Here is a 16,733-nt window from a genome sequence, read left to right as displayed (position 1 = left end):
AGGGGAGAGGTGAGGGGGGAGTTTAGGAGGGGAGAGGCGAGGGGGGAGTTTAGGAGGGGAGAGGTGAGGAGGGAGTTTCGGAGGGGAGAGGTGAGGGGGGAGTTTAGGAGGGGAGAGGTGAGGGGGGAGTTTAGGAGAAGAGAGGTGAGGGGGGAGTTTAGGAGGGGAGAAGTGAGGGGGGAGTTTAGGAGGGGAGAGGTGAGGGGGGAGTTTAGGAGGGGAGAGGTGAGGGGGGAGTTTAGGAGGGGAGAGGTGAGGGGGGAGTTTAGGAGGGGAGAGATTAGGGGGGGAGTATAGGAGGGGAGGGGTGAGGGGGGAGTTTAGAAAGTGGACGATTGATGAAAAACAAACATTTATTACAACCTGGGTTTATTGTGATTTTCAAGTCAGAGATTCATTTGAGAACCATAGAGGAGGGGTGGAATGAAGGTAAGTTTAGAGAATGTCGGGAGGAATGACTAAGAGATTGAATTTTATTTTTTTTGAAGAATGATTTGAAGAGGAAATTGAAAAAAGCCTTTAAAATAGAAAGAAAAACAGCGTGTTGTAATGAACCACTGAATAAAACACTGCAGGGGAAAGTTTAAACATTTAAAAACAAAAACGTGAAAACTATCTGGGAAAAGTCCCTGAAGTAAGGGCGTGGATCAGAGAAAGGAGAAAGGGTTAAATGAGATGAAGGAAACTAGAATTGGAAGGGCGAGTTATGGCTGGAGATGGAAGGAAGAGGTGGAAGAGAAGGAGATAAAGGGGGTGGGGCGAGGAGAGAAGGAAATAATAAAAAAAAAAAGGGTTTTTTTGTATATAAAACGTTAAACAAAGGATAGATATTCTTGTAAGTTAGGGGGAGAAAAGGAAATCTAAGAAATAAGCGAAACAGCGAAGGAAAGAACTTAAATACACAAAGCACCGCCCGGGTGAGGGAAGCCTCAAGTTACCAGGCCGCACACGCGCGGTGCGAACAGAAAACGATTTAATTATTCACAAGTTTGCACGAATTGCAAACCAAGATTAACTCGAAAACACACAGCAACACATACACAATAAAATAACTAGCGGAAATTTGACAGACACAAATTGGAAAAATACTTGAAACTTTGATTAGGGGGAGAAAAGGAAATCTAATAAATAAGCGATACAGCGAAGGAAAGAACTTGAATACACAAAGTCGCAACCTTGCTCAAGGGACCGGAAGTCGAAGTCCAGTTGGGTAGGTTGACATAAACGTGAGTTGGGTAGGTCGACACGCGAGTTGGGTAGGTCGACATGAACGCGAGTTGGGTAGGTCGACATGAACGCGAGTTGGGTAGGTCGACATGAACGCGAGTTGGGTAGGTCGACATGAACGCGAGTTGGGTAAGTCGACATGAACGCGAGTTGGGTAGGTCGACATGAACGCGAGTTGTTGGGCAGGTCGACATGAACGCAAGTTGTTGGGTCGTTGACGAGAACACAAGTTGTTGGGTCGGTGACGAGAACACAAGTTGTTGGGTCGGTGACGAGAACACAAGTTGTTGGGTCGGTGACGAGAACATGAGTTGGGTAGGTGACGAGAACACGAGTTGTTGGGTAGGTTGACATGAACACGAGTTGGGTAGGTTGACATGAACACGAATTGGGTAGGTTGACATGAACACGAGTTGGGTAGGTTGACATGAACACGAGTTGTTGGGTAGGTTGACATGAACACGAGTTGGGTAGGTTGACATGAACACGAGTTGGGTAGGTTGACATGAACACGAGTTGGGTAGGTTGACATGAACACGAGTTGTTGGGTAGGTTGAAATGAACACGAGTTGTTGGGTCGGTGACGAGAACATGAGTTGGGTAGGTGACGAGAACATGAGTTGGGTAGGTGACGAGAACACGAGTTGTTCGGTAGGTGACAAGAACAGCCAATTGGATCTTTGTTATGGTCCAGATGCAGACCTGGCCTATCGGTGTGGTACTGGTGGAATTCTGCATTTACCGAGTGTCGTTCTAGTTTCCGACTCTGTTACCTGTACATAAAAGCTCTAGATGACTGAGCTATTGTCACCCATGTTTGTCATTCATTCATCGGAGCGATTATGCCCATGTGCGTGTGGCAGGCACTCCGTTGGTGACTCCTGGAGGGATTTTCAACCTGCTTTATACCTGTCAGTATATGCGCCTCCTAGACATTTCCTTCTGCTCCCAGGTGGATGAGGCGATGGCCGACCAACTCGCCAATAGCTTTCCACACGTCTCCATCAAGCATAGCGATGGCCCGTGAGGTCACGTGACCCGCTCAGATCTACACAGACCTGGGGAGGACTCTAATCGACGCATGACAACCCCATTGAATCATGTCGGTGAGGTCACGTGACCCGCTCAGTTCTACACAGACCTAGGGAGGGCTCTGATCGACGCATGAAAAACCCATTGAATCATGTCGGTGAGGTCACGTGACCCGCTCAGATCTACACAGACCTGGGGAGGGCTCTGATCGACGCATGAAAAACCCATTGAATCACGTCGGTGAGGTCACGTGACCCACTCAGAACTACACAGACCTAGGGAGGGCTCTGATCAACGCATGAAAAACCCATTGAATCATGCCGGTGAGGTCACGTGACCCGCTCAGATCTACACAGACCTGGGGAGGGCTCTGATCGACGCATGACAAACCCAATGAATCATGTCGGTGAGGATCGCCCAACCCGCTGAACTTTAAACCAACGCCACCAGTGTGATAATGTCAGCGCGTTTATCAAGCATCACATTTTGCTTGGGTAGTTTTGAAGGGGATGGGTGAGGTTTTTTTTTTTTTTTTGTGAGTTTTTGTTTTTAAATTGGAAATCCACTGAAAGGTCCACTTATTGTGTATCAATATTATCTACCAAACATTAAAATTGCCAAATGTTGTGCCAACAAATGTTACTAAATGCACAATAGCGTTTTTGGAGTGTTCTTCTTTCACCTTTCACCCCTGCAGCGTTTGCCACCAGATGCAAAGACTCTTTATTTTATTTTCCACATGGTCCAAGATTTTTGGAGGATCAGAAACACAAATTGTGCACACGCCTGCAGACAAATACAGGAGACAACGCTGGACAATTTCACATATTTCACACAAACGCGGCTGCTGAACTTGGGGCAAATGACGTAACTTCCCAGGGCACTGCTATCTTTAATGAGGTCACGTTTTCTCTCCACTCAGGAGAGATTTCATCAACATGGATTCCAACCCACAGGGTTTGTCGATGTCCTCTCCTTTAAATGCTGAGCGTCCAGCAAGGAAACAGTGTACCATTTTTAGTCGTGTGTCATTCTACCAGGGTTGGAATTGAACTTCCCATCTGTCTAACTCAGAGTTGATGTTCTAACTATTATGACACAAGAGTCTGAAAGTCTTTGTGGGCAAGTCCATATTTCCTTATGCATGTTAATGATAAATGTGCACAGGGCAGATCAAGGTTTTCCTGGACTGAGATTTAGGAGTCACGCCTTGGGATACGAAGCTTGACTCAAATACATAAGTTTTGCTTTTAGACTTTTAGACTTTTTTAGTGCACACAAAGTGCTTTTAGACTAATTATGCAAATCTTAGCTATAGTCTGTTCTTCAGAACTGAAATAAATACTTTGCTGTTCTGCTCGGTATCCAGCAAAATCAAGTACCTGTTGGCAATGATTATAAACCTTCATCTCAATAATTGGGTCATTTTGGTTAATCAGTATGATATTGGGGCCTCACATGAGTAGGCGGAGAATGAGAGTTCAGAAATACAAATCCCTTCCTCTGCACCTCCTCCATTAGCCCATCCCTCCTACTCCCTCCAGGACAGGTCAGGTATCAGAGCATGTGTCAGAGCAGTGAGCCGCCGCGTCTACTTTCCGCCGGTCTCCGTCTGGCCATCCCCCAGGCAGATGCCTGGCCTATCTCCATCTCAATGAGATGCCGATCAACCTGCTGCATCCACACGGCACGTGGTCGGCCCGTTGGCCTCCAACACCCACGAGGCTCCCTTGCTGAGAGAATCTGCTGAGCAGCATCATCATCAGGAAAACGAGCCATATGTCCATAAAACCACAGCTGACGCTCACAGACCATACAGGTATCAAGTCTCATCTGAATCTCTCTCGGCAAACGCTTATTGAACACAAAGTCTGATCAACGATAGCCAAGGATTCTCCGAGAACTGGTCTTAACCTGAACTGAACTGGTCTTAACCGAAGGAGTTAAATCTCGGTCTCAGATCCTTGGTCAGAGTCCAAGTCCAGGTCTTTAAAACAGCTGTTCACCACCATCTCTTGTCTTCCCCCATCCAAAACCTTGATCTCTTCTACCCCCATGAATTCACCCCAGATGCATTTTTTTTTAAAATCCCGACTTCTTTCTTTCCTGGAAGTCCTAGCAGTGTCCATGTGTTTTATACCTCTCCCACCCCCCTCCCCAAACCCCCTCCCTCCCACAGATCTTCCGTAATCCCTGTTCTCTGCTGTTGTACTTGTGTGCTTCCCTCTCTCTCCCCATCCTGTCTCCCGCTCCCTTTATTGTATGTTTTGTGTGTCCTTTTTATTTTTTTTGTGATTGATGTTAGCTCTTACACGAGCCTCGATCTTGTATAAACAAACAAAAAAAAGGTCACATCCGTAGAACAAGACTAGAAGCACTAAAAACTTAGACTTGGACTTTCGTTTTCCTGCATAGGTACTGAAGGTGCCACACCCCATGATAAGGTGAATCCATGACTCCCCAGGCCTGACCCAGATGTCCATCGACCTCTGGCTCATAACATGCGGACATGAATATCACTGCCAAGGCAAGTGAATCTCTGTCACCTCAACATCCTTGCCATAAACAGGTACAGACAAGATAACAGCATCCAAAATGTCAATGAAAACCTGGATCTTAGTTTTGACCCTGGAAACCAGTAATCCCAGCAACTCCGACTCCTCATTCAGTGCCTGGAGGGCCCCCATGAGGATGTCCAGCATCTCCATAAAGATAACTGCATCATCTGTGAAATCAAGGTCGGAGATCTTGACATTTCCAAACAATGCACCACATCTTTATCTCTCCCATATCCTCTCCAGAATCCAGTCCATACAGGTGCTGAAAAGTGTGAGGGCCAATACACACCGCTGACGAATTCCAACTAAAAGCTTTGCCCCCTTTCAACTGGGTCACTGCAGCCTGTATTTCCACAAATGAAGGCGGTTCACAGTTGATTGGAGGGTCAGCAATAGGGATAGTAACACCCCTGACATCCAACTCAACAGCTAGTGGATCAGCCTGATACAGCCGCTCAAAGTAACCGGCCTAGCAGGCCTTCACTTCAGACTCCTCTATCAAGAGCCCACCTCCCTCTGCTTTAACTGCAGTACACGGAAGGACAGGCTTTGAGGAACGCAATGCACGGATTCTTCGGTTACAGGATGAGAAGCACATGTCCACAAGTGATGCTCTTCCCTTTCACAGATTATTCGCACATAAGTCTCCTTGTCCACCCTCAGCGAACGTAGTTTTACACCTCAGCTCCCTGATTGTCAGGGCCCTTAGGGATATTTTGGGGCCGTTTGGTTCAAATTCTTCCAAAAGCACCAAATTTGGCCCAGATGTTGCCCATGCCATATTCTTTCGATTTTTGACGGGCGCCCCCCCCCCCCCCCCCACCCGGGGGCCCCATATTGGCGAAATACTAAATGGCTGCCACCCGGATTAGAGGAAAATCAGTTAAATAACCAAAAGGGTTGGAATCGTGTACGATACCACTTTTCAGGGGTTTTCGAGGTCGAGGAATCCAATTATGATGTTATTTTGATAATTCGAGGTAAAGGTCAACCCTCAAGGTCATCTTAAAGGTCATTTTTGAGTCAAACATGTCGATTTTTGAGTTTTTTGTCAAGATTTACACGAGGTTCACCATTTTATGTTTCTGGGTTGGGTAATCGAACTCTGACCTTATTTTTGACAATTAGAGGAAATATTTACATGTCTATTTCCTAATTTTCAGGCATATGCAGTTCATCAGTCTAATTACAAAGGTACGGATTTTGATGTTTTATGAACTGTATGCCATATCCTTGTGTTTAATTTTTGTGCGATCATGATCTGGGTTCATGTATACATGATTGTATACATGTCATAAATATGACGTCATCGGTCATGTGACCTGGTGGCCATATTGGATTTTATGAAAACCTCAAAAATGGATCCCTGACTTCATTTTTCGATCGATTCATTTAGAACTTTGACCACTTATAGTACGCCATGTGATTGGATGCATATCCTAATTATGACGTCATATGTCAGGTGACATGGCGGGATGGACCGGTATGGTCCCCGGATCATACCGCCCTTGGCGCCCGTCAAAAATCGAAAGAGTATGGCATGGGCAACATCTGCGCCAAATTTGATGCTTTTGGAAGAATTTGAACCAAAATATCCCTAAGGGCCCTGCCTATGAACAGCTCAGCTCTACCATCGAGCCTGGCCCTGTGACTCTGGTCAATGTTATGCAGTCTCTCTTGGGAGACAATGTTCTTCTTCGCCTGACGGGGGATTCCAAGACAACCACCAGCAACATCAAGGATGGTAGACTTGAAGGCATTCCACAACTCTTCAGGATCCCCCAAAACACCCAAAACCCTACTCAACCTGTTCGCAAACTCCCCAGCTACCCTCTCATTCTTGAGTTTGCCAACATCCAGCTGAGGCAGAGATGGTACCATTCTCTTGAATTGAGCCACAACTTCAAAGTTGCTACAACAAGCCTGTGGTCAGTGTTGAGGAAATGAGCACGCCGGTGGAACCTGCTGTTCTGGAGCATCCAGTGACCATCAACGAGCACATAGTCAATCTTTTGTCACACCACCAGCGTTGGAATACCAAGTCCAGCGATGAGGCTGTGGGCACTGAGGTGATGCATTGAAATCACCCAAAACTAGGAGATTCCCTCTCCTGAGGCACTGATAACCCCAGACTCGAGAGCGGCATGGAATGTCTCCTTCACAATGAGATCACTTGCCCCAGTCGGAGCACATACAGAGACGAGGGAGATGACACCCAAAGAGTGACGAATCCGCAGTCTCATAATACGCTCGTTGACCAGTGTTACCTCAATTATCATGGGAGTCAGCTTAGTGGACACAGCAACAGCAACTCTTTTGTTATGGTAACCTTCAGAGTGACTCGACCAGGAGTAGGTGTAACCACCAACCATGATCTCACCGCTATCTGGTCTCCGAATCTCAAAGTGCTGTAATGCTGTTGTTTAAATGCTGGAGCTCAGATGACAGCAGAGACAGGTGATAATCCTCTCTTAGAGTGAGGACATTCCAAGCACCCACCTGAAGGGACCGCCTCAGGTAATCTGAAGAGACAGCCGTCTGTTGGACGACACCTCAGCACCATCCCGACACATACCCCCACAACCCAACTGTGATGTAACTCGACTGAATCGACAAACCACGATCAACATTTATCAACTCTCAGCATACAGGGCCATTTCATGTCCGTGCCATCTGCACTGTGACATAACTCGCCGGAAACGGAAAGAGACACTGGGAACATTTTGCACATCCATACATGACATCCTCTCCTTTAAGTCCAAAATTACCAAGAGCAATATTTCCACATTAATGCAGCAGGATGTATGCAAATAAAAACAAATGGACTTCAAATGGACCCCGCGTACGTAGACTGCCCCGATTAGTAAGCAGACATTGGGATTATTCTGCAAATGCACCCCGGGTAGACTGCCCTGTCCAGTAAGCAGACATGGGGATTATTCTGCAAATGGACCCCAGGTAGACTGCCCCAGTCAGTAAGCAGACATGGGGATTATTCTGCAAATGGACCCCAGGTAGACTGCCCTGTCCAGTAAGCAGACATGGGGATTATTCTGTAAATGGACCCCAGGTAGACTGCCCTGCCCAGTAAGCAGACATGGGGATTATTCTGATGTTGACCGGGGCAGTCTGTTGATTAATTAATGTCCGTCCGTCTGTCTGTCCGTTCGAAGGTACCGCAAACACTGCTGAACCAATCGCAACGATATTTTGGGTGGGTAATCCTGGGATCTCCAGGAGTAAAATAGGCTATTTAGTTTTTCCAATTTCAGCTTTGGTCTCCAGCATTCTCAGGTTTGGACTCCCGCATAACATTCACATTCACATTACGTTCATTGTGACGATGTTGTTTTCCCGGGTGTCGCACAAACGGCTGCACCGATCGCTGCACGGTTGCACCGATCGGACTCGGTGACCTCGGACAAACAACTTTTATAAGGACACGGGTTGAATCCCTGCTTGAGAGAATTCCAACCCCCTCCCTGCCATCACGGCCGTCTCTCCAACTCACAATCCCACGAGATATGCAGAAAGGACGACCCAAAACTAATATAAACATCATTAAACATCATTCGTATATAAACATCATTAAAAGTAGATAATGACCTTGGCCAAAGTACAAACGACATTTAATCTCCACATGAGAGAATTCCACATAGCTATTTGGGCGGTGTATACGCTAACAGATCGCTGTCTCCATTGATCTTGCCATGGCCGTAACACCTATCGGCTCAAAATCCTTTTAACTGTTGATTTGGTAGTTTTTACAATGAAGGAAACACGTATCGGGAGTACAACAGTACATACGACATAGCGATTGTGAATGTGACAGCTCTGAGGCATCTTTCACTTCGTATCGCAGTGACGGTGAGCACCAATATGACGGCTGTAAAATTAAAATCTGGCCTCAAGCCCCCTCACCACCCAAAGCCTTCAACCAAACATATTAACACGCTCCTCCCCCTTCATTCCCGTTCTTCAAAGCAAAGCGTAAAAATTGTTGTATTGCCATTATATATGACGAGCAATGGTACCCGCCCTCAGGGCGGGGCTTCAATTTGGAGGCGCGATTTATATAAACATCCGTTATATATCACACGCAAATCATCAAAATCTAAACAGTATTTTTAGAATCTCAATAAAAAAACCACATCACTGTTCATATCGGTAAATATTATTCCATCGTGTTTCAAATCACACAGTTGATATCACGATTTGAAACACGATGGAATAATATTTACCTATATGAACAGTGATGTGGCTTTTATTGAAATTCTAAAGATACTGTTTAGATTTTGATGATTTGCGTGTGATATGATTTAACGGATGTTTATATGAATCGTTTAAAATTAAAAAAGCCTTCAATTTGTGATATTTTACCGTTTTATTTGGGCCTCCCAATTGAAGCCCCGCCCATAGGGTGGGTACCGTTGCTAGTTCTGATAATTTGGATGCTGACCAAGGTCGGTACACATACACTGGGTCACCTTCTTGTCCTGGAAATGCCCTTTGTGGACACCTAAATACGTGGGTGCCTACCCGACCTCTAGTATTGCTCACTGGTCCACTTACTCCTGAACTTCCAGTCTCCCCCCGACCGTGTTCGGCCGGCTGTGGTCGCACCTGATCTACAGCAGCAACAAGGGCAGAGGGAGGGACCCGGTCGGCCACCCCCGATGCCTCCTCAGTCGATATGGCTCTTGCCGCCCTCAGAGGATACAGGGGCGGGTAATTGTTGTCCACATTTTCCTCTTTGTTACCCATTATTAAATATCACAATTTACAATACACAGCCTGTTACACACGGCAATACAAACACCTGGACAAAACAGCATGAATACCGCTCAAATATTACAATTTATGAAATACAGGCTGGTACATACATATACACCAAAATGTTGTACACAAACGATTTCACCAACACTTAAAAACAATATGCAATTTAATGCAGACACTAAGACAAGTACAAAATCTCTATATTCCAACTTTTCTGTTTGAAAATCAACAAACACACTCTTCGTTCAATTTCTGGTTCAGGATCATGAATTTTGATGGGAATTTTGGTAATTTATGTTCCAACTTATTCTTCTATTTATTCTTCCAAGCTTCTGGTTGGAAGTCAAATTATGGGTTTATACCGAGATCTTTATCTTTTAAAGAAGGGACTCTAACCCATATAACTTCAATACTTCGCGAGTGCAACTAGAGATTGAACTTTAAACTTCTGGTTAAAGCAATAAATCTTGTTTCCTTATCCTCATAAAAAAAGTTCCCTTATCGTTACAATTAATGGTTCAAACTCAAATAGGATCACGTCATCCTTTGGTTAAGAGATGTGGCATACCAGCTCTCACGAGTGCAAATGCCTAACAGGGACTTTCAATGGGTTCCCTCACCTGAATCTCTGCAGGTATCCTAGTTTGCCTTCGATCCAGTCGGGCACCGTCCACCTCCACTCCTCTAGATTTGTGATCCTGCCGACTTCGCCAAAATTGTAGAATAAGTAATTCTTCAGGTCCGAAGAGTTTGAAACATATTCATACGCATGGGAGAGAATGCAGTAAACGAGAAAACACAAAAGTAGTAAAATGAATCTCTCTCCCTGCTGTTCAACTCGGAGCGTCATTTATACAATTTTGAAGCAGGCGATGTCGTCGTCTTATGCCAACAGGGGAGTTAAAATACCTTCACCATGAGACATGATTTTGTGAACAAGCTTTTTTGCACAAACAACAGGTGTTCTCAGAACTCAGAAGTGATAGGCACACATATATACAGGCTTTGGTTGAATCATTTAAATCAACTGGCTTTTAACGATCTAGCAGGGACTGCCTTTGATAAGGAATGTTTTGACAGGAAACTCAGGCCTTTTTCCCCATTCATACCTCCTAATCATTCAGCTGCAACAGGGGATGTTGATAATGTATGAGGTCAACCCAGCACCTTCAGTTGTGGCCAAAATTATTGGCACCCTTGCACTTTTTACAAATAACTCAAATTTTTGTCTAAAAATAAGTTGAAATTGACAAAAGTATTTGGTCTCCACAATTCTTTATTTCACTGTTAATATTACAGAACATTTGTTTTTGATTCAGAACTTAATATATCCTTTTAAATGAGAAAATAAAAAGAAATGGCATTGACAAAATTATTGACACCCCAGACTTAATATTTGGTAGCACGGCCTTTGTACAAAATAACTGCAGTCAAGCACTTCCCATAGCCATGAATGAGCTTCCCACACCTCTCTACTGGGAGTTTGGCCCACTCTTCCTGTGCAAACTGATCCAGTTCTCCCAGATATGAAGGGTAACTTCTCCCAACTGCTGTTTTCAGATCTCCCCACAGGTGTTCAATGGGATTTATATCTGGACTCATTGCTGGCCACTTCAGAACAGTCCAGCGTTTTGTCTTGAACCATTCCTGAGTGCTTTTTGAAGTGTGTTTGGGGTCATTGTCCTGCTGCAAGACCCATGACCTTCGACGGAGATCCACCTTTCTGACACTGGATTGAACGTTGCGCTCCAAAATGCCTTGGTAATCTCCTGATTTAATGGTGCCATGCACACATTCAAGGTACCCAGTGCCAGAGGCAGTACAGCAACCCCAAAACATCACTGAACCTCCTCCATGTTTGACTGTAGGGAAGGTGTTCTTTTCTTTGAAGGCTTCATTTTGTTTTCTGTAAACATAGAGATGACGTGCTTTATCAAAAAGATCTAATTAGGTCTCGTCTGTCCACATGACATTCTCCCAGAAAGATTTTGGCTTGTTCAGGTGTGTCTTGGAAAATTCCAGTCGGGCTTTCTTATGTCTGTCTGTCTCTGTCTCTCTCTGTCGCCACCTATCGGCTGTCGGTGCGTTGGGTGTAGCGTCATGGCGGCTGTGAGCAACTGCTCGGTGTTTTGGTGAGTCCGTTGTGAGTTTTCCCCCCTCTCCTGCCCTCCCTCCCTCTCCTTTTCCATCCTGTGTGCTTCGGCATTGTGTTTTCATCCATTCTGCACCCTTGTCTTCGAGAGAGAGAGGATTGAGAGCGAGCCCATTTTGGGTGCGGCCTACTGGCTTGACGACGCTTTGTAAGCCATTTTTGTGCTTATAATGCACGTTTATTATTTACTTTAGTTCAATTATTTAGGTTTGATACCTTCTTGTCCGGTTCGGACAAGGGGGGGGGGGGGGGGGGGATTTCGCTGGTATGGCGAATATACGCTCTCGTTACGAGGCGTTCGAAAATTTAACGCGTAAGCATGCATTCGCATGTGTTCCGCCCGAAGGAGCTCCTACTGAGGACATTATCCTTGCCGTGGGATCCATCATAGGAGACGGTAATGTTCGTGCGGCATCACGAATGAACCAGAAATTTGTTGTCTTCGTGTCAGAAGAAAAACTCGTTCATGACGTCATTAGTACCGGTCTAACCATAAAAGGGGGTCATTATATTACGGTATCCCCTATGGATGGATACGCCAGCTACCAAGATAACAATATCCAACGTTCCACCGTTTATGCCAGGCGAGAAACTCCTATCCGTTCTGTCTCGTTACGGTAAAATTGTTTCCCGAATCTCAATGATTCCGCTCGGGTGTCGCAGCGATCGTGTTAAACACGTAATGAGCTTTAGGAGGCAGGTGTACATGATTCTCCTGGATCACGGAGCCGATACAGGTTTAAATATATCCTTTAAAGTATCGTTGGATGATCGGGAATACTACATGTATGCTTCCTCAGCCTCCTTAACTTGCTTTAATTGTGGAGAATTCGGACACGTTAAAAGATTCTGTCCTAGGGCCTCTTGTCCGAAGTGTGGTGAACCGGGACATAACGAAAGGGTTTGTAAAAAGGCCAATCCCTCCACCGCGCCTTCTGACACCCCGACCATGCTCGCTGACACCCGGACCGTATCTCCTGTTACCCCTACCGTACCTTCCGTCACCCGGACCGTATCTCCTGTCACCCCTACCGTACCTTCCGTCACCCGGACCGTACCCTCTGACACCCCGATCGCACCTTCGGACACCCCGACCGTACCTTCTGACACCCCGACCGTACCGTCTGACACCCCGACCGTACCTTCTGACACCCCGACTGTACTTTCTGACCCCCCGACCGTACCCTTTGACCCCCCGACCGTACCTTCTGACACCCCGACAGAGTCGTCTGTCACACCGGTGCTTTCCGATTCCAATGTGATGACACCCACCGATGTGACTGACACAACTAGCATTGCCCCCTTTCCCGAACCCATGAACGAAGAATCCATAGTGTATGCTAAAAAGTGAAGAGCACCAGCGCCAAGCATTTTCGCTGGTGCTGCAAAGAAGGCGGTCATGGGCGGCACCATTTCCGGTGCACATGTGTCCGAGTGTCCCTCTGACATTCCCTCACTAACTGAGTACATGAATACCATTGTCAATGACACCAGCGAGTCTCATTATGTAAATGAGCCGAAAAATAAAATTTGTACCTCTCACCTGGAAGTTTCCGAGTGCGAAACCTCCAGTGAAAGTATTACCATTTCCGAGCTGGGAAATGTTTTTCCGCTTGTCCCCCCTTTAAATACCGAGCAGACTAAGGATTCAATAAACGTTCCCACTGTACAAACGGGGCCGGTAAATCTGAGTTTGCTGGGATCTCAAACCCAAGCTCCGACCCCAGATACAAATATCCACCAAAGTGTTAACGAGTGCTCTCGGGAACACCTTGGGAAACTTGTGAAGGTGCCTCCAGACAAGACCGCGGGGGCAGCGGGTAATACCCCAGATCCTGACGACATGTTATCTGACGTGTCCGAGTCCGAAGATGACATTGAGACAACCGCGCTGTCACAAGCGATGACAGGTCACTCGCAGGTACCCCCCTCAACTCATTCTTACCTTCCTTAATGAAACGTATCGTCACCGCAACATTGTCATTAAAGACTATTTCCCTGACTTGGCTACATTCATTTGCACCGCAAAGTCAATAATCAAAGCGCGTGAGAATTTTGACCTGACGAAATCTCAATTCCACAGGTTAAGAAAGTTTGTTACCCGAGCAGGTACGGAGTGTTCCCAAACACAGGGCGATTTCATTACCACGGAATGAAAAACATTTCCTTTGCGACCTTAAACATGAATGGTGGGGGTGCAAGTCACCTCCGTCAGGCCCAAGTCAAAAACTTGTTTGACCGTAAAAAGGCAAATGTTCTTTTACTACAAGAGACCCACATCACACCTAACGTGGAACATGACTGGTGCCAAACTTTCAAAGGGCAATGCTATTTTAGCAATCTGTCAGCCTCATCTGCTGGGGTTGGGTTTTTTCTAAAGCCAGGTCTAGCTTTTGAGTCTTGTCATTTTCAGGAAGTCATAAAAGGCCGGCTTATTTCCCTTCAGCTTGCACATCAAAACTTCCGCTGTACCATTTTCAATGTGTACGCACCTAGTGAGAGCAGGGACCGAAAGGCCTTCTTCACCTCCATGGTAAACCACCTGAAATCAGTTGATCTCGACCAATGTGTGTGCATTGGTGGTGACTTTAATTGCACCTTTGACCCTTCGAAGGATAGAAACTCTGCAGAACCCCACCCCGAGTCCCATGCGGACCTATCCCGTTTCTTTAAGACGGCCGGTCTACTGGATGTTTGGCGATTGCATCACCCCAACATAGTCCAGTTTACCTGGTGTCGATGTGCCAATGGCCGGGTGTCTTCGGCAAGACTCGACCGCTGGTACATTAATGTACCCTTTAGGAACGTCGCGGCCTCTTCAGGTTGTTTTCCGTCATTGTTTTCAGACCACCATATGGTAACCTTAGATCTTTCTTTTCCTCGACCCACATGCAGAAATAGTTACTGGAAGTTTAACGTTAAACTTTTAGAAGATAGTTTATTTACAGACTCCTTTCGTGATTTCTGAGCTGAAATGAGTACTAAAAAATCTTCTTTCTCCTCAATTAGTCTCTGGTGGGATAACCTAAAGGCCCAAATTCGAGTATTTTGTCAACAATTTAATTCGCACTGTACCAATGTAAAACATATCACGATGGCTTGCTTGGAAGCAGACATCTTAAGGTTAGAGGGCAAGTTGGCCAATGAGAGCAACCCAGTGAACTATCGGTTGCTACTCGAGAAGAAGGCCCAATTAAGGGATTTGATTCATGAAAAAGCAGCGGGCACACTAGTTCGGCTAAGAATACAGAATATAAAGGTTTCAGATACCCCAACTAAGGCTTTCTTTCACCTAGAAACTGTAGAGAAACCAGCACGACTTATATCTTCGGTTTTGGACCCAGGGGGGAACATCCTAACAAATCCGAGTGATATAAGATTAAATGTAATCGATTTCTTTTCTGAACTTTTCAAGGCCAAAACAGTTTCTCACGAAATGATGAATGTTTTGACCTCTCATCTTCCTTCCGTGGCTGAGGCCCAACGTCTGGAACTGGATGCTCCAATTACCCTTCCAGAGCTAACCGGTGCACTTGCTGAGATGGAGTCGGGAAAAGCCCCTGGCATCGATGGCCTACCGGCCGAATTTCTTTCGGCATTCTGGGACATTTTGGGCCCAGAGCTGCTCAATGTTCTGAATGCATCTCTTTTATCCAGAGAATTACCACTCAGTTTTAGAAGAGCAGTACTCTGCCTGCTACCCAAGACTGGCGATCTCCGACACCTGTCAAACTGGCGTCCGATCTCTTTGTTGTGCACGGATTACAAACTGTTTTCCAAGGTCCTTGCGAACCGGTTGAAGACAGTTATTGGGGACCTGGTGTCACCTGATCAAAGTTGCGGCATCCCTGGCAGATCCATCTATGACAACATATTCCTAGTCAGAGATTTGTTAACTGGTAAATGTGTCAAAGAGGATTTTGGATTGGTGTTTCTTGACCTTGCAAAGGCCTTTGATAGCATTGATCATGACTTTTTGTGTCATGTGTTACAATCTTGCGGGCTTGGCACTAATTTTAGAGCCTACATAGCTTTGTTATATGCAAACATCTCCAGCTTGATCAAAGTTAACAACGAATTTTGCCCACCCATAAAGGTTCAGAGAGGGGTAAGGCAAGGTTGTCCACTTTCAGGTCTATTATTTGCCCTCGCCTTGGAGCCCCTCTTAATCGCCCTCAGAAAGGATATCCCTGGACTTGTCCTTTCTCCAGGATACCCACCTTTGACCCTGTCAGCTTATGCCGACGACCTTTGTGTCATTATAAAAAGAAAATGCGACAGTGACGCCATGGCAAAGTGTTTGTCGGACTTCAACCTTGCCTCATCATTAAGGTGTAATTGGGGGAAAAGCAAGGCTCTGTGGATCCCCTTTCCAAAAAATGACTTACCTATGCCACCGTTATTACCACCACCTCCCCTTCCTGCAGAGCTAGTGTGGGCAAACGATGGCATCAAGTATTTGGGCGTCTTCCTCGGTCCTCCTCAGTATGCCCAGAACAATTGGGACAGGATCATTGACCAGGTAGATGGGCGTTTGAGCCGATGGAAAAGAGCTCTACCCCACCTTTCCTATAAGGGTCGCGTGCTAGTTGTCAACAACCTCGTCACTACCCTTTTGTGGCACCGGTTCATCTGCCTGCAACCACCGGAGGTTTTGCTCCAAGCTATCCAGAGGAAACTGGTGGATTTTTTTTGGGGAGGCTACCACTGGCTTCAGCCCAGCGCCATATGTTGTCCCTCGGCCGAGGGTGGTCATGGCCCAGTCGATGTGAAATGCCACCTGTTGGCCTTCCGGCTCCGCTCCATCCAACGCTTGCTTTATGCAGAACACCTACCAGGAAAGCCCTTAGCCTGCTCCATTCTTCAACGAGCTGGGAGGCTCGGATACAGACAAGAACTTTTCCTGACCAACCTTCAACACGTCGATACATCTCTGCTCCCAGTCTTTTATCAGAGCCTCTTGAATGCCTGGCAGGGCGTTTCGATAA

The 16,733-nt window shown here is 46.1% G+C and overlaps 2 protein-coding genes across 5 annotated transcripts in view; one reads left to right on the top strand and one right to left on the bottom strand.

Moving 5' to 3' along the window:
* LOC137427245 (F-box/LRR-repeat protein 4) overlaps positions 1-16,733 on the top strand; it is a 47,345-nt gene that overhangs the window by 28,710 nt on the left and 1,902 nt on the right. Inside the window, exon 8 of one of the 2 annotated variants that reach the window (XM_068116590.2) lies at positions 2,091-2,920. The exons of the other annotated variant lie outside the window; for it this stretch is intronic. Within the exon in view, the coding sequence (XP_067972691.2) occupies positions 2,091-2,254 (164 nt within the window). The 3' untranslated portion in view covers positions 2,255-2,920. Of the gene's footprint in view, positions 1-2,090; positions 2,921-16,733 lie in introns of those variants that run through there. 2 annotated transcript variants of the gene reach the window in all.
* The window catches only part of AFG1L (AFG1 like ATPase), a 151,095-nt gene continuing 145,219 nt past the window's right edge, over positions 10,858-16,733 (bottom strand). For all 3 annotated transcript variants that reach the window (XM_078778538.1, XM_078778537.1, XM_078778536.1), the window contains exon 14: positions 10,858-11,499. In XM_078778538.1, coding sequence (XP_078634664.1) covers positions 10,983-11,499 — 517 coding nt within the window. In that variant the 3' untranslated portion in view covers positions 10,858-10,982. The remainder of the gene's footprint in view (positions 11,500-16,733) is intronic.

This window comes from Myxine glutinosa, chromosome 5 (genome assembly GCF_964187855.1).
Source record: "Myxine glutinosa chromosome 5, kmMyxGlut1.1, whole genome shotgun sequence".
NCBI classification, from domain to species: Eukaryota; Metazoa; Chordata; class Myxini; order Myxiniformes; family Myxinidae; genus Myxine; species Myxine glutinosa.
This window is presented reverse-complemented; position numbering and strand designations above follow the sequence as displayed.